This window comes from Corylus avellana, chromosome 11 (genome assembly GCF_965113065.1).
Source record: "Corylus avellana chromosome 11, dhCorAvel1.hap1.2, whole genome shotgun sequence".
NCBI lineage: Eukaryota > Viridiplantae > Streptophyta > Magnoliopsida > Fagales > Betulaceae > Corylus > Corylus avellana.
The window spans coordinates 19,418,234-19,436,420 of record NC_142500.1 but is presented as its reverse complement, the minus strand read 5'-3'; the positions used below and the strand labels follow the sequence as shown (position 1 = coordinate 19,436,420).

The window sequence follows — 18,187 nt, the reverse complement described above, 5'->3', positions numbered from 1 at the left end:
TGGTCCAATTTTAACACTTAGAAGTGCTATTAAAGACTACTATTGTTCTCGAGGATAGTTTAATAGTTTAAAAATCATATCTCATGAAGCAAAAATCATTAGTTCGAATCCTCTATTTCTTTCTTGTATGAACATGTAAAAAAAAAACATCTACTATTATTATAAATTCTACAAATAATGTTAGACCTATAATTGGCCACGTATGATTGGAGAGTTAAAAAAGGAATGCGACTTCATTTGGGCTTTGAATTGCTCTATCATCGAAGTATGACGTCCATTGAGTGCCCACGGCCCATTCATTGTGTAATACACTTGCTTCAAGATATTTAACGTATTTGATGACCTATCTTTTTTTTTTCTTTTTTTTTTTTGGGGAAAAAAGTTATAACACTAAAGGGTCAAAAGTATTATAAAAAAGTTTTGAATTGCGTGTTAATGTATTAGAGTGTTTTTTCAAACTGAAAACCGAAAAATACTTCTGAAAATGCAAATACAACCGCTACTCACTTTCCTTGAAATTTGCTTCTCAGGAAGCCAAATTGCTCAAAAGAGACCCCTTGGGATCTTAGATGTCAGTGCCTTTTGAATGCTTAGAGAATGCAATTACTTTTACCTATTTTAGCTGAACTGGAAGACAAAATCTCCTCTTCAGATTCTGAGGAACTTGACACACTTCGGCTTTCACTAGAAACTTCAGGTATCGCCTCACTCTGCAAAAGGAAAGCCTTGTATGCGGTCGCACTTGAAAAGATTGTAAATGCTGTTGTGTTATCTTCTTCGTTCGGCCTGTGCGACATCGTTGTTTGGGGCGTATGTGCATCTGTTTCTGCCTCGATGCTAGAAGCAGAAGTACTAACAGTGATGCTTTCCACTGCTGCTTCTTGGGTTTTCACAGGGCTGCCTTTTGCTTTCAATTCGTTTGAGATTTTGGATTGGAGCATCCGTGCCTTCAATTCTGCCTTGATGCTAGAAGCAAAATTTCTATCAATGCCATTGGGTTTTCCAGCATCTTGGGTTTTGTGCTCCTGTTGTTTTGATTCTTCTGCATGAGAGGTTGGACTCTTTTTGGAGACAGATTGCAGAGACAATCCAAGCTCCTCTTTAGCCCATTTGTAGACTGCCCTTTGTTTTCCTTCCAAAGCTTCAAGAAGAAGATCTAACTCACTCATTTCATAACGGTAAAGGAAAAATCTGTCACTCCAAGGGCAAGAACAGAGCTGCTTTGCATGATCCAGACATGAAAATTTGTTTGGATTACATTGGCAACCTGCTGCAGAGAAGTGTAAATCATAGAGGCAGACTGTGCATTCCTTTTTGCGGGCAGCATCAAAATTTTTGCTCATCTTCTGCGCCTGTGAAGAGGTGCAAAGATATTTCCTCCTAATACCTTCACACCGAATACGTGACTACACATGAATTAAGCAAAAAACACAAAGAATCCTGAATTATGCCACTTGCTTCTTCAATGGAGAAAAAAAAAAGAAAAAAAGAAAAAAGGAAAAAGAACAATGTATTGTTGGTCCAGAATGCAAAGCAGAGTTACAAAATTCCAAAAGACAAAAGGGAGCCAGCACCCGAGGGTGGGGGGTGGGAATACGTGACAGTAAGAATGAAGCAAAAAACAAAGAATCCTGAATTATGCAAAATCTAAAGCAGTCTCACAAAAGCTTTTTTTTAAAAAAAAAAACAATGTTTCATTCAGATTGGTTGCATCAAGGAGCTGGAGTTGAGTAATCTAGAGGTTACCTTGAATACTTTTGCTAAGATCCCGTCCTTTCCACACGCATCTTTCCATCTCAAATTATCTGGTGTATTATTCCCATACAGTAAAATTTCCCATTGTGCCCTGACAGCTTCCTTAGCTGCTCGAAGCAGCAGCTTATCATGGGATATTGATGTCTTTCTCCCCTGCTCATGATAGAGTTCTACGGCATTCTGCCCGAAGGGCAACCAGTTGAGGGGAGCAAAATTTGCCACCTCAGAACAATTAAAACCACAATCAAATCCTGAATAATATGCTCCTGGGAGGATAAGAACAAACTCCCGAGGATACTGAATGCAACGGTAGACAGGTATACCCTCTGACTTCAACCTGGAGGCAGATAATTGCATATCCTGTATAAATAATTCATGTCATAAAATATCTCCGAATATTATATAATGAATGAGAACGTTTTTCTTGTAATTCCTAAAATATCTCGCAAATCTTTAACTTCCATCAAAGAATTTGCTGTGCCAATGAAAAATTAAACCACAGTACAATTTTCATAGTTACCTTTTTAATTATTTTTTGGGCATTCCATTTGAAAAAAAAAAAAAAAAAGATCACTATGAGTTTTGAGATTACATCAACTTGAGCATAGAAAACACACAGGTGACAACCCTCAGATTGAGGTAATCACCAACTCTGTTCTCATTTAGTCATAAATTACAGATCTTCTCCACCATTTTAAGTACAATCTTTGCCATAATCAACCAATTTGAAGTTGCAAATGGAAACATACATACATTGAACTTATAATATCCACAGTAACCTCTTAATAAACTAAAACTGGAAGGATCATGTACAATAATGAGAAGAAACATATTAAAGCTTATGTAGTCATCAAGGAGCAGAAGAATTTGTGGCAAAGAATTATCTAATGCAGGGTAACATAGTTGCAGTGGGACTGATGGTCTCACATCTATAGCTTAGTTAGAGACTACGTGCTCCACTTTGGGAGCATAAGAACTTCAAGCCTACCGGGAAACCTTAAAGGTTGGGTAAGGTAATATGCGTCTCTGGTAACTTATTTGGTCATAAGTATCTTGTTACATTATAAATAGGTTTCGACTGCCCAAAGCTGATTAAGTTTTAATTAATGGAAAGATTTTCGTCATAAGGTCTCATTATTCTTCACTCTCTTACTGCGTTCTTTTTTTGCAGTGATTGGGAATGGGATTCCCATTACGCCCATCTCTCATTTTTAGGCAAGGGTGGGCAAAGGTATTGGAACCTGTTCCATTTAATTTGGCACTCTCGTTACCCCAGAACAACACTCCTATGGCAATCAAATAGACTTTTTTATAGTTTCTCTTCAATTTCTCTCCTCTTCTCTCATGTTTACTCTCTCTCTCTCAAACCCTCATCCCATTAGCACCCTCCACTGGTTTTATCATACCCTCGCCACCACCAACCCCTCCACCGCCACAACCTCCTATTTTTACCTTTGACATACCCATTCCCATTCCATACATCAAATAAATATGGGAAATTAAATATTTTGAAAAGTTCCTATTCTTAAGTGTCAGTGTACCCAGACAAAGGAAAGGGAATGAATCTGTTTGGAATGGGAAAGGCAATAATGGGAAAGCTCCACCAATTACCATTGTCACAACCAAACAATCCTAATTTCATGACGATGTATGCTTTATACACTAAGCCATTAAATAAAGAGCCAAAATGCCTTAAAATAGCTTCTGCCCGTAATTTCTGGCAGGGTGATTTCAATAACCACCACTTTTCAGCTGTAAAACCTTGTTATAACCATAAACCCTTACTTCCAGAATCCCAAACCCTTAAATCATAGTTCTTTGTCACCTAAGCCCACCAAATAAGCATTGAAATTTCAGTTTCCAAATCCATCTTTCATCAACCAAATAGCACATTGTCTAGAGGCAGAAACAGTTTCATACTGAATCAAAGAGATTATTCCTCAAGGATTTTTGGTCATCAGAAAAGCTTGGAAAGACAAGATAATGATGTTGATTTTAACATCTTGGACTGCTTAAAAAGTATCAAAACATGGAAACCTACACCAAATACACAAGTAAGTTGAAATATTCTTCATGAGGTTCAGCTTTTAATGTGTTGCTTGTATGTTTAGGTAAGAAAAGCAGGAGGTAGCATATTCAAAGTACAACATATACAAGATGTACTAATATAATCAAAGCCATGATAAACAAGTCCAACCTTGAATGGCCAATCTTAAGATTAAAGTTTACCACTGTGGGATCACTTATGAATTCTTTGTGGCATAAATTGGAAAAATCATAGAGGGGTGAAATGACAAGCAAAAAAGGCATGGCACGTTGAAACCAAAGTATATGATGCTTCTTCCAAAATTGTAAATATATGCATGCTACTTGGCTCTTTGTGTGATGAAAATAAGCCCACCAAGTAGTGCTACATATGCATCCCACGCTATTACTTTCTAAAACAACAGAAGCATTTTTCCTTAATGAAACAATTCATGAGAAGGATATCGCAACTCACCAGCCTATCGCCCAACTCAGGTTGTTCAACTAACATATCTGGAAAGTATTTCTTCACAGCCGCCTCAAACCTAATATTACAGCTCCCTGGAACGCAATACCATATCTTAGGAGCACCCAGATGCATGTAACACAATGAGAACAAGTGGTGCTCTTCAGCTTTCTGTTTTTAAACACCAATTGAATGAGATTTGATAGGATGGACATTCAGCAAATTAATCAGGAAACCATCTATTTATACCCAGATAATCAAGAAGGATCTTACCCAAGGAAGTGAAGAAAAGCACATCCCTATCTGAAGTCGAGGCACAAAGATATGAGAACTCTCCCAGCTTTCGAAAGAAAGCAAAGAACCAGGAAGTTTAGGTATATTATTTAAGTTCCAGCCTGATTTCGAATACTTATGATCACCAGATATCTCCACAGGATGGGATACCCTTGGAAATCCACTGCCAAAAACTCCAATGTCCAGATTTTTACCGCAAAGTACCTAAGGAGTGGACTAGCATAACAATATAAGATGAACAGAAGTATTAACAGAAAATGTCACTTAATGAACTCATTTTATTACCTCCAACATACCTCAATTTCTTCAGTTGGATTCTCAACAATATGTATGTATTCACCCTCGATATTTTCCACCGATGGTTCCCACTGCTTTTGAAACTCAATTGAATTTTTATCCGGACCTGTAACTTTGGCTCCATTACAAAAATATTGGCACTTGAAATCATCTGCATATCTCTTAAAAGTTTCAAGAGTAAATTCTGGACCACGCTCAGATCTGAAGCCTTCAATATCAAAATGTCCAGTGTCATCCCGGTTTGTTGTATCTTCATCACCAGACTCGTAGTCTGAACCCATTCTCAATCTTCTTCTCCTCTTACCCTTCATATTTTCATTAAATCTAGCCATTTTACTCTGATAAGACTGATTCCTAATCCCATCTATCTGCTGAATATGGGTAACAAATGTAGGCTCTTCCCATACGTGTCTTTCCTTAATTACGCAAGGAGGTTGCCAGGAAGGAGGAGGAACAATACGACAAATTCCATATGGTTCTGCTCTGGGACATATACTCGCAATATACTTAACTGTGTCTCCAAATTCCTGGAACAAAAGGTTCAAGGTCCTCAAAAATTAAAATTTCTATAAGAAAAAACACTTCACATTTAAAAAAAGATACTGAGAGCACAAAAATGAAAGCAGAAATGAAATGCTGCATGAATATAATACCTCTTCTGTAGGGTGGAAAACAGGAGCCTCTTCAATGACATCTCTTCTTGCATCTACAGGATGCCACCTTGCTGTTACCTGTTTCCAAAATCTAAACCGATCATGAAACCAAACATGAGCATCAAGAAAACGTGAGAACATGACCTAGTAATGCTTAAGAATTTCAAGTCCAATGGAAAGGTTTAAACTAGCAACTAATAATCACATATACAAACAGAATAATTATTGCAATGAACGAAAATCAACCTTCACACAGTTACTACAATCTGGACATCCACGAGTAACCCCTTTTGGAAGGCAAGTTTTCAAAGGGAGATCCTGCAAAAGAAATAAAGCACCATTATAATCACCACTTCCAACCAAAAGGAAATCAAAGTCACTGCTTGTGATCCTACTATATGTCTCAACCATGAATCATCCAGAGGAGATATACTCTAAGGTACCATTTAAGTAGTCATTTTCTAAGAAACATTTCATATCTTATTCGCACGTTTAAGGTATACATTTTATGACTTATATGCTATGTTTCAATGCATACATGCAGACTATAGAGTTCATGTCTGCCTATGTAGAATGTATGTAGTTTGACTGGTGTGGGCACCCACCCACCTAATATATATGCAGATATGCATGCACAAACCTAAGTGCCTGTGTGTATCAGCAAGAGTTATCTAGTGCACATTCCACAGAGTAAATAATCATATTGACCAAGACTCCTCGGTTCTTTTTTTCTGGAAAAGATACAAGGAAAACCTGCCACCTGCTCCCCCACCCCCCAAAACAAAAAATAAAAACAAAAAGAGCCAAACTTATCTCAACATGAATATGCTATACATTATAACTAAAGCCTCTTGTGTATATAAACCGGTAAACCACCTGCATTCAACTTCCTCTTGGTTTGTCCCTAACTATTAACCATACGCAAACCCATTCACTTTTTATTCTTGCCTCTTCAATATCAGTATCCTCATTTCAAGCTAAAATAAAAAAACAATTTTTCATGTAATAGAAATAGATAGTGCCTCTTTTAACATATTTTTTTTTTTTTTTTTTTGATAAGTACCTCTTTTAACATATTCTTCGACATTAAGTTTAGAACAAGAAACACACATCATTGGGATGGGTTGGGAGAGATCTTCTCAGATACTAATAGTTATTCTGACAAGGTATTCATAAAATAAAAAAAACAGAACACAAAATCTCCTTTAAGTTACCACCATAAAGTAGCATAATACTTGAAAGCACCAAATTCATGCCTTCTAAGAACAAGAAGAAGAAGATTTATGACCATATCAAACTGTTCTGATTCAGATTTTTCTAGGCTCTGATTGCTTTGGTCAAAAAGCACCCATGGTCTGCACTGGAGAGATCTCTTCAACTCTGCAATGTCAGTCATGTCGAACATGGAGCTCGTCTTGATCGGCTCTTGTTTAGATGCACTCTCGAGGGATATTGAATTATTGGTTTCTTCACTTTTTTCCACCCTCTTCAGTATGAAGGATGTAAGAGACACAAAACCTGGTGGAGATGAGAGCCTTTCCACATTCTCATCATTAAGACAAGATCTTGTGCGCTTTGTGCCCATCAGCACTAAGAAGTAAAAAGAAAAAGGAAAAAATATTAAAGTATGATAAAGTACAAGAAATTTTCGAATCCAATAGATCAACAATCTAAAATATGGGGAAGGCATTGAAGTAGATTCAAACAGATTATCCTCAATGCTATAATCATTCAACAGTTAAAGCCAACCCACAACTGCATCTCAACAAAAGCTTGAAATTGACTTTAGCAAGGCAACAAAAGAAGCAAACATAGTTAATTACATAAACTTTGTCAATGTCTAACAGATTGTCCAAACCCAAAGTTTCCACATCCAGTCAACATGAATGCAAACATTTAGCACCATGAACACACTTGTTTCAAAAGTCTTCATTGGGCTTCATATTATATGAAAAAATTTATTAAAATTCATTTACAAGGACATCACCCTCAAGTTTATCAAACAAGCAACTTCTTGCAAAAAACATGCACGTTTACATCTCAAGACCATGTCTGATATAGAATCTTCTGTTAAGAAGACAACAATTCAGGTTCAAACCACATCTTTCATAGGCCAATAAGTTTATGATCCGATTTCCCTTTCTTCTCTCCCAGTTTTGTGGCATCAAAATGGAATCTGAAAGACAGATATTTAAGCACAACATATACTTATAAATTTAACACTCAACTCATTGTCAGATAGTGAGAGAAAGAAGGGGCAGGGGAAACAAAATATCCTCCAGAACTTTGTGATTGGAGTTGCTGCTTACCTTTTGGTGACAGATTTTTTAAGGGAAAAAACTTCACGGATTTAGCATGTGAAAACATGCAATTAGGACTTTTTTTTTTATCATGTGCTATCATAGCAGATCCCAAGGCTGTTTGAGATGTGTATTCCTTTGGTTTGAAGCAGCTTCAGGGCTGAAGATTAATTTGACTAAATCTAAATTGGTTGTGGATGGTCTAGCTTGTATTATGGGTTGTAGGGTTTTGTCTTTGTCCTTGAAATACTCGGGCCTCCTTCTGGGTGCTCCATTCAAGGCTAAATTTATTTGGAATACTATTCTTGAAAAAACGGAGAGAAGATTAGTGGGTTGAAAGAGGCTCTACCTTTCTAAGGGTGGTCGGATAACGTTGATCAAAAGCACACTTTCCAACCTTCCTATATATTTCCTTTCTCTTTTCCCTATCTCGATAAGAGTTGCTAATAGGAAAGCGGAAGTGCAAAAGGATTTCTTATGGGGTGGTTTGGATAACAAGCCTATGTTCCATCTTGTTAATTAGAAAAAGGTTTGTCCTCCCCTTAATCTTGGAGGTTTGGGAATTAGAAGTTTGCTCACTTTCAATCCGGCTCTCTTAGGGAAATGAATACTAAGGTATGCTATGGAGAGAGAGAGGCTTATTGGTGACAGGTAGTCAATAAAAAATATGGTAGAAAGGAAGGTTTGGGTGGAGTGATTTTAACATGGTTTGGAATGTAATCCTTTCTTGTTTAATGTGGAACATTTTGAGAGAAATGAATGCTCGAAGTTTCAAAGATTGAAAGAAGACGAGTTTGGAGCTACAACTATGTTTTCTTAAATCACTCTTTGAGTGGATCTTTGTTAACGCTCTTCTCAATATCTCTACCTTTGTAGATTTTTGCACTCTTTCCTCATTCTTAATCTTGTAAAGTTTTTTATTGGGGTATAGATCCTATGTACTTGAGTTGCGTCCCTTACACTTTTAATGAATTTGCTAGACTTCTAAAAAAAACTAGCATATCCCAACAATAAAACAATAGGATTTGAATATGATATCATTCTGTTTTTCTTTCAAAAAATTATGCTAGACATGTCGAATTCATTCCCGATTCCTATACTATACAATCACTCCAAATATTTTTTCTTCTCCATCTTATTTCATCTCTATTGGTTTTGCAAAACATACCATACTGATGATTAATCAAATTCAAGATTCTTGGATTTGAGTGAAGATTTAAAATAAACAAAAACCATGAATGCATCGCATATAGTCGTCCTTTAAGTCGCATATCAATCAATACCATCATAATAAATACATATGATGGTATTTAAGTGAGTGTCTCCTGTTCATGCCGGCTTCCAGCCGGTCCATGCCGGTGACCCTCCTTCTGACCCTCTTACCTCAGCCCTTTCCTCGTCTGCTGATTCTTCCGCAGGTGTGATAGTGGCTGAGGCTGAGGAGGTTTCTGTCCCTCTTTCCTAGCTGACGCTCACCTCTGATGCCATTGTTGATTCTGGTATGAACAAATCACAAAAATGGCCGATTGAGTCTTTTCGGGAAGTGGTTAAGGACGATGTCACGCATATGGCGATACTGAAGGACTTGGAGGAGTCTTTTCATCAGGCAAGCAAGGAAGCTCGTGAGGTGTTGTCCCCTGAGGAGGAACGGAATTTGGCGTCTATGAAGAAAGAAATTGAGAGGTTTTTAGGAGGACGTGTCTCGGTCCCGCCCTCTTCTACACTCTCATCTGGACAGATTGTTCTGCTGGAAAATCATGATGCAAATTCTGCAGGGGCGCTAGCTTTGGGAGAGAGGTTACGCATGTCTCTGGGCAGTGGGGTTCCTATATATAAGCAAATATTGAGATACTACCGGAGAGCTAAGAAAGAAAAGAGGAATTCGGGTGAATGATTCTCTTCTTCTTGAGGCGGTGGAATCTTTTAGTGCTCCGCAGATACATTACCAACCAGTTGCAGGGTTTGTTGCTCAGGCTTCTTCAGAGGTTGCACACGGTTAGGTGGCTATAAGAAAGCCTGATTCTAAGAACTCTAATCCAATGAGGGGCTTTCTACGGCAAGGGTTTCTTAACCCAAGTCCGAAAGAGATAAGGGAGTCTCAGTCTTCATCGCATGTGGCTGTTAAGAATGATGAAGTAGTGGGTGACAACTCTTCAGTTTTGGATGAAGCTTTCAAGTTTGGGGAGCTGTCCCCCGATCCCCTTGATTGGGGGTTGGGTTGCGGCGAAGAGGAGGATCCATATTTAGCAGATTTTCTTCAGGTTATGGACGTCGCCCGGCCTAGGGCTAAAGGAAAAAGGCCTAGGAATAAAGGCAAAAGAGAGCTGTTAAATTTAGAAAGCTCCGTTAACTATGGCAATGCTAGTGCGTCGTCCAGGAGAAGGAAGGGCAGGATTGTAGTGTCATAGTCTTTTGTGTAGGGATGAGGGTGTTTGGTTAGTGGGCTTTGCGTTGGTGTGTTTGTTTGAGGGTTTTTGGGTGGTTGTTTGGTTTTTTTGGGTGGGTGAGCTGGGGTTGTGCTTTGGGCTCGCTTTGGCCCCCTTTGTATACTTCGTGTGTAATTAGGGGCGCCTCTCGCTTTTCTCTTTCTTTAATAAAACTTCTTATTACTTATCAAAAAAAATAAATACATATTACGTGCTATACACATTTACCCATATACTACTATGAAAACTAATGTGCTGCTAATATAAAAGTTTCCTCCTAAACAAAAAAAAAGTACATTTATGACTTAACTGCATTTTTAACTACGAGATCCTCGAATGCATAAGATAGATACAGTTAAGATGTTCAAATGAAACAGTTCAATAATATACCACGTGCCTATATGCCATCTTAACAAAAAAGACTACAAAACTGAAGGCACCAGCATTTTTTATTCCTCCATTTATCTCTCTATTGGTAAAATATGATCCACGACCATTTGAAACAAAGGCATAACAATGTCTTGCAGCTTGCTAATACCTCAAACTAACCCTCAATTCACAAAAACATATAAGATGAGAGATTTCAACCCTCGTAAAATCACATGTCAACCGATAAAAATCAGCTGGACAGCTATTTCACCCAAATTACTACTAAAAATGCTATTCCACAAAGATTTTCCACACTTGAACTGCAAATTTGACTTGTGCATCGTCACTGAAACCTAAAATAGATCTGTTCCAATTTCATCAAATGGGTCTGCTCCAATTTGATTAGAGAAAATAAAGCCTCTCAGTTTGAACCCATTATTAGCATGTACCTCACACAACATATCTGTTTTGTACCAGAACTAACCGCAGAGAAGGATAGAAAATTCCAATTTCATAGGCATCAAATTCACAATAATCAGAAACACATACCCAGAATAGATTCAGAACAACAATGGGTTGGCAAAGTATTGCATGAAAAGCCTTCCAGGGCATCCAAACCTCGGCCACACACACCTACAACGCCGAAATGTTGAAGAAGAAAGTAGAATATTAAAACAAACCAAAATGAAAAGTAAAAGAAAAAAAAATAGCGAGAGAGAGAGAGAGAAGGAGAGAGAGAAATATTTACCCGAAGCCACTGAAAGCGGTTCTCTTCTCTAATGTGTATCTAGAAAGACTAGAATGCAGTTGTGGTGAAGTGGTGGTTTGTTTGCTAAGGTTTCGTTTGGTCTTGCGAAAAAAAAAAAAAAACAAAGGTTCTGTTCGGTCTTGCAGCAACTTGCGATTTAAAAAGTAAAGGTATTCTTCGCAATTACTTATATTTTAGGAAAAAAATGTAAAATTAGTCTAATTCTTTATTGGATATTAAAATAAACTCACAAATCCATGAGATAGGCAAAAAAAACTATTTATTCTCTTCAGTCGAATTTCGTCAACTGACTTCTCTACAGTCAAATCTCATCAACTAACTTATCTGATTATGTTAATGCAACACTAATTTAAATAAAACACTTGTCACAATTTTAGGATTATGATGTGTCATATTAATGGGATTCTGTTAAATTCGTGAATGGAAAATTTAACTACTATAGGTAGTAAATTGTTTTTTTTTTTTTTTTTTTTGTCTTTTTGGACATACCTCATGAACTATTTTGATACTATAAGGAGCTAATTGCAATCATGTAAACCACATGGACTAATTTTGTATTTTTCTTTATATTTTATCGTGCATATTTGACTCACTTTACACCAGTGGCCTGACGTGAGCTGAATGGAGATAAAAAGTTTTGTTTTTTGAAGTTGTCATTTAGTTCATGCCACTTCAACCGGTGTCAATTGGGTGTGCAAATATGAGTGTGAATAATAGATTTATTCATTTTAGAGATATGATAGGGGCTTAATTGAGCCCCAACTAAGACCACCTTTTACTTATATGGTACAAAGCTACATAAGAGTTGTGTCAGGTTTAAAATTAAAATTTAAAAAAAGAGACAAAAATCAAAACATATGTTCACAAAAGTTGGGTCTTACATGGGGATCAGTTGAGCTCCTATCATATCTCTTCATTTTATACTAGTTGACCTAAAGTGTTTTAATTGATTTTTCTTTTAAAAAAATTAAAGTACCACACATAAGAAGCCACTTAAAACACGCAACATCAATCAGTGTGAAAATAAGGGTAATGAATGGGTGTAAAAAATAGCATTTCTCTTTCTTTCTTTTTTTTTTAAAAAAAAAATCAATTTTAAAACGTATAATTTGAAACTGTGAATTTTAAAAATGCAATTAAACATTTGGTAAAATAGCGATTTGCATTTAAAATCATAGTTTTGTTTTTAAAATAATGCATTTTCAAAAACTTAATTATCCCATTTCCTTAGGTTTGAATTGAAAGCGTAAATTTTTCTAAGTATTCAAACTTTCATTTTTTTTAAAACGCACAATCAAACAAAACTCTTTTCACATTTTTGTTTAAAAAAATGCACTAAGACGTGTGCTTAGGTTAATATAGTATATATGAGATTTTCATAATTATTTTTCTTGGAACAATTGGGCATTTCTCTCTTGCCCAAGGATGAAACTAGAGGGGGTATGCAATATTTACATATAGTTAAAAATATTTATATATGAATAATGCAACATATTCATTTCTTATATCACTCTTATATCATTGGGTTGATAATAGCACTACACATCGGCCTTTGATCGGTCTTTATTAAGAAATGAAGAAACACAAAGGCCGACGAGAACCCAATGGTATGAGAATAGGATTTTTAGAGATGTATTTAAAATTACTCTTTATATATATATTTTTCAGCCTAAAAATTAGGTCCAACCTCAATCAAAATTGAATTCGACCCCTCCTGATAGAATTTGACTCCTATCCTTGCTCCTGCCAAATTCCATAAATTATAGTAGCAAGTATCAATCTAACAATTAAGCTTAGGAGAGATTTACATTTTGTACGTCTATTAGCTATCCAAAGGAGAAAATCATCCCATTGGAGCTTTAGTCTTTGTGGTAGACTCAGTAAAGGAGGCAGAGTTTAGTATGAATAGGGGTCAAGGGCTAATAAATTGTGTTTATAGGGACCAATATGCAAAAAAAAAACCATCTTCATTTTTTTTTCCCTTATGAGTTAGGGGGGGGAGGGGGGGTCATGACCTATACCAGCCACCCCCTTCCTCCATCACTGGTAGTAGTCAATGAGGTCTAACTTTTGAATTTTCTTAATTTTTTTAGACCAACCCACCGATGAAACCAGAGTATTACCCGATCCATGTGGAGAGAGCGCTTTACACGGATCTGAGGTTTACCTAACAAGTGTAAATACACAAAGTACGTGACATTGTCTTAGAGAAGCTCTTCGTTAAATAAATAAATAATCATCCCATTTTAGGCCAAGGGGTCGGAATGTTGCACTTGTCCCACAAAGTATGGTAGATGCATGGAGGCTGAGAAGTAGCACGAAAAGAATATGTGATCCAGAGACTCCTCCACACCACAAAGAGCTCAATAGAGTCATCTTATTTCCACAAGGAAATTCAGTCGTATTGTATACGTTTGTCTCTTGTTTAGAAAAACTCCTACTTGTAGTGGCCGGGTTTTTAACGGAAAGTGAGCATATATACTTTTGAATTGTTTACAGTATTTGATCAAAGGTATAAAGGGACATTAATATATTAATGTCACTTTATAGGATACTAATCTTGGCCAAGAAGCCTTAACATGGCTGCAATTAGGTGCACGGCATATTTAATCAATTAATTAATTTATATTTTAATACCTCTCCTTGTGTGTAACTTTAAACTTTCTATTAATAAGTGGGATTCGTAAAATATTTATTAATTGAAATAAGAGGTGAGTGATAGAGACGATAGATATCGATGCTTGAATTTAAAACATTTGTTATTAATAATGTACTAAATGAACACCACTTGTTCCAAAAGCTCAATAACTCATAAGAAGGCTAGGGAGATGAGTTTAATTAATAATTTAATTTAATTAATGACAACCCAACAAAAATTTATGGACACGAGTAGCTAGCAAAGAATCTTTACAACTGATAATTTAATTAATTTTATACAAATCCCCATTAATGTTGTATACAAAAAAGAAACAATTGATACACTAGCACAAACCTTCTAATATATGCATGCAATCAAGCATAAGTTGTCCCTCAAAGCCAAACACAACAACATATACATTACAAATAAACAAATTCGGTGGGCATGTGTTTAATATAGATATAAAGTATAAGAAAATAGATATTTTTTTTTTTCATAGAAAAACCATGTTGTTGTCAATCTCAAATCTCATCTCCTCCATGTTGGGAGCTGGCGCCACGGTTTCCAAACTATTTTCTTCCAAACTCATGTCCCATAAGAACCCATATTCATCATCACCTTTGGAGCTAATCTGATTGTTGGTGCTTGTAATATCCTGAGAAAACTGAAGGAGATTTAGCAGGGAATTGTTTTGACTTTGGCTTTGGCTTTGGTTTTGGTTTTGGTGATGAGATGGGGTTGAGGCAAAGGAGGTGATCATCATTTGGTTGTACCCACAAGGCATGATTTGGCTGCTTGGAGGAGATGAAGCACAAGCTGTTGTGCTCTCAAACGTGCAGCTAGTTTCCGAGTTTGGCATCATGCCTTTGCTTTTGTGAAACACCCTACACAAAACCCAGTCCTCCTGCGATCAAAAACATATGAATTTCATTAGCAAAATATATACATTAAAAAAAAAACATGCATGAATTGAAGTAGTTGTCTTGTCCTGACACTTATGATGGGTTAGCCATTTTTGGATAAATGGCTGACAACAATGGACTAGTTCTATGCACCTCGACTTCTCTACTTTTAGGATAGAAATTCTGAACAATTTTGCTGTTTGGAATATTGCCAGCTATTCAGCTATATGAGAGATTTTTTTATGTGACTTATCTGTCTGAACAGGTTTCAACAAACCTAACTAGGTAACCCTTTGCTTAGGCAATAGTGAGCATTCTTTCATGTTTGCTGTTCAAATTGCTAGCAATCTAAAAACAACTTGTCGGGAATCTCTATCTCTCTCTCTCTCCCACTTTTCCTTTGGGTTTCTTTTCAGAGATGCATGAAACTTTTTTAAGATTCTCTCTCTCTCTCTCTCTCCGTATGAGTGTGTTGGTGTGTGTTTGCATAATTGCGTACATTGGAGAGCAAATTTCTTTGAAAAAGCGGCATGAATGAGACCTTGGGAGGCATATGTGGGGTCTCCAAGCGAAATTCATGCATGATCCAACCCGTTTTGATCCCGTTGGGAGCTCTGTTCCGATAGAACACCAAAGTCTTTCTCATCCCTACGACCTCACGTGTCACTGGATCCACCACCGTACGATCCTTTCCCGTGGCTTTCCAGTATCCAGATATTGTTGCCCGATTGGTCCGGAACCCTGTCGCGTACTTACGGTCCCTGAAGCTGAAGAAGTACCACTCGCTTGCATTGAGCTTGGCCACCTCTGAATTCCATATATAAAACACATGTTGGGGGGTAAGTTTAATTAGCATTTAGATCATCAACATATATAAACTTTCATCAAAAGTATAACAAAAATATTAATTAAATAATTAAATTCATTATTTCTATTAACTTAAATTTTTTAGATAAGTGCATGGTATCAAAATTCTTAATCTACGCACCCAACCCCTACCTACATTTTCTAAGTGGCTAAATCCAGCTCTACCTCCATTTTCTCCACCTCTTTCTTAGTATCAGAGTAAATGTTTTAATTAAATATTGTACGTGAAGTTAAGTATTAAATATTAATTAACTATATTTTTTTATTAGCTTAAGCTATTAATCACTAACTGAATGATCACACAATCATAAATAGCTGAAAGCTACATATATAGATAATATTTGACATGTATGTTTGCTTCTGCTCTCTCTGTTGGGGGTTAGACTAGCATGATACATTAGAGAGATAGCAAGTCTGTGTCACATTAAAGAGTTATGTCTAAGGAAAGCTAGAGCTGTGGTTTCAAATTTAAGGAAGAGCATTTTCCTTGGACCAATTTCATGTGTAAACATCAGTTCAAATTGATGTTCACTTTTTCATATAACTGTTACTATAAAAGTGGACCTAAAGCTTATGAAACAAGCTGTGTCATAAAGAAAAGTTAACATAAACATTTTACTTGAATTGAACTAAAAAAGGTTCAATATTTCAATCCAATTCAAGTAAGAGAGAATACCCATGCACCTAATTTTTTTTTTTTTTTTTTCTTTTTTATGCGTAACTTGTATATATATATTTCATTTCTGGAGAACCTTATCCTTTCGACAGCTAGCCCACTATCTATCCCATCCAGTTTACCAAGTAAATGAATTTGTAAGAGTTGGAAAATAGATAAAGAAACCATGGGAAATTAAGAGTACTGCAGCATATATTCCAAAAATAAAAAAATAAAATAAAAAATCGAATTTAAGCAGTATTCAGGAGGTGATGATCACTCGGTCACTTTTTGTACAGTAACTACCCAACAATTTACTTGGCGGGAGATCACCGACAAGCCCAAAAGATGATCTTTTAACTGTACGTGAAATTCCGGTGCTCATGACGTGGACCACCCATGTGAACTTGGTCCTGTCGGAGTTAGATGCATGTGCCGGAACTTCCAGCCAACTGGCCGGCCGGAGACTATCGTGTGTGTATATATATATATATATATATATATATATATATATATATATATCAACAGCCCATATAGACAAATAGATTGGGGGTTGGCAGCCACCCGGCTGATAAATGCATGAATACAGCTCTCAGACGGACAGAGAGACAGAGTTTGAAAGATACATCACCTACGTGTGTATATACATATATATATATAGAACCATGATGTTTCTATTCAAAGGAAGTTTATTTGTATAGACTGCTGTGTTCGGCTTCGGCAAACCCGAAGTGTTGCCATTGATTAGAAGTCAAAGGTGCCTGAAACTTCCCCCGTGATTTTATTGTCTGTTCTTTATTAATTACAATGACAACAAAACTAATTAAAGAATCATATATATATATATATATATCAGACAAATTAAAGGATTGAATAAACATATATCAGAATGGAATTTCTCTCTCTCTCTCATCTGGGTCATGTTTTGTCTGCTCTTTTGCATAGCTACTGTGCCGACATGTTAATCAGTCTGCCTCTCGCACAAGAAACGAAATAATTTTGTCTTCCCCCATGCTAAAAGAAAGACAAGCAGAAAGCTAAAGCTTTTATCAAGGCATTAATTAATCAATGATTAATGTTTGATCATTAGTTAATTATTTATATAAAGAAAAGAAACGACGGCAGACAAGAACTATATCTTATAATAAACTGTCATGGAAAAATAGTAACGAGAAAACAAAGAAAGATTTCAGCAAACAAAAACGAAGGAATTATTAGGAAAAGAAATAAATAAAGAAACGATATTGTAATTTATTTATTTTTTTTAAAAAAAAAAACATACCAGGAAGCTGCCATGGCTCACATGTATGCAAGTCGATTTCCATCAAAGTACCCTTCAAAACTTCCTCGTTTGTGATCTTTTTGTAAAGATAATGGCAGACCAACTCCTCATCACTAGGATAAAACCTAAACCCAGGAGGGAGTGCCGCTCCAATGTCTCTCAGCCCCATAAAAACTTCTCTTTTTCTTTTTTTCTTTTTTTGAATTTCAAAGCAAATTCTAATTTGGGTACGTATATATGCAGGTAGGAGAAGGTTTTGAAAAGAAAGCTTGGGATTTCGGAATATTATTGTATTGAGGGAGAAAGGTTGGTAATATATATATAGTTATGATGATGATGATGATAAGTGTGTTTGCCGGTTAGAATTTCTTACAATATTCTGGCAGGCCATGCTTGTGTAACTGGTTAGTTATGGTAGGAAGTTTCAAGAAAAACCAAAGTTACAAGAAATCTTCCAGGAGTGGGAAGAGTTCATGCAACATATATAGA

At 36.3% G+C, this 18,187-nt stretch overlaps 2 protein-coding genes across 4 annotated transcripts; both read right to left on the bottom strand.

Annotated features, from left to right (window-relative positions):
* Positions 1-405: 405 nt before the first annotated feature.
* LOC132166310 (putative lysine-specific demethylase JMJ16) lies at positions 406-11,442 on the bottom strand. Of its 2 annotated transcripts, none has more exons than XM_059577108.2 (10): positions 11,334-11,442; positions 11,135-11,218; positions 6,779-7,080; positions 5,737-5,808; positions 5,491-5,568; positions 4,837-5,364; positions 4,520-4,744; positions 4,256-4,417; positions 1,747-2,115; positions 406-1,406 (listed from the first exon to the last, which is right to left on the bottom strand). In XM_059577108.2, the coding sequence occupies exons 3-10, from the start codon at positions 7,073-7,075 to the stop codon at positions 591-593; spliced, it is 2,547 nt and encodes an 848-aa protein (XP_059433091.1). In that variant the 5' UTR covers positions 7,076-7,080; positions 11,135-11,218; positions 11,334-11,442; the 3' UTR covers positions 406-590. The 2 variants fall into 2 exon arrangements, with proteins under 2 accessions (XP_059433091.1, XP_088368037.1); XM_088511911.1 differs by having other exon boundaries at positions 1,239-1,387.
* Positions 11,443-14,261: 2,819 nt separating this feature from the next.
* On the bottom strand, positions 14,262-18,187 carry LOC132166236 (NAC domain-containing protein 21/22). 2 transcript variants are annotated; one of them, XM_059577014.2, is made up of 3 exons: positions 17,699-18,187; positions 15,394-15,701; positions 14,262-14,896 (listed from the first exon to the last, which is right to left on the bottom strand). In XM_059577014.2, exons 1-3 carry the CDS (start codon positions 17,865-17,867, stop codon positions 14,486-14,488), a joined length of 888 nt encoding a protein of 295 aa, XP_059432997.2. In that variant the 5' UTR covers positions 17,868-18,187; the 3' UTR covers positions 14,262-14,485. The 2 variants fall into 2 exon arrangements, with proteins under 2 accessions (XP_059432997.2, XP_059432998.2); XM_059577015.2 differs by having other exon boundaries at positions 14,264-14,896; positions 15,436-15,701; positions 17,699-18,185.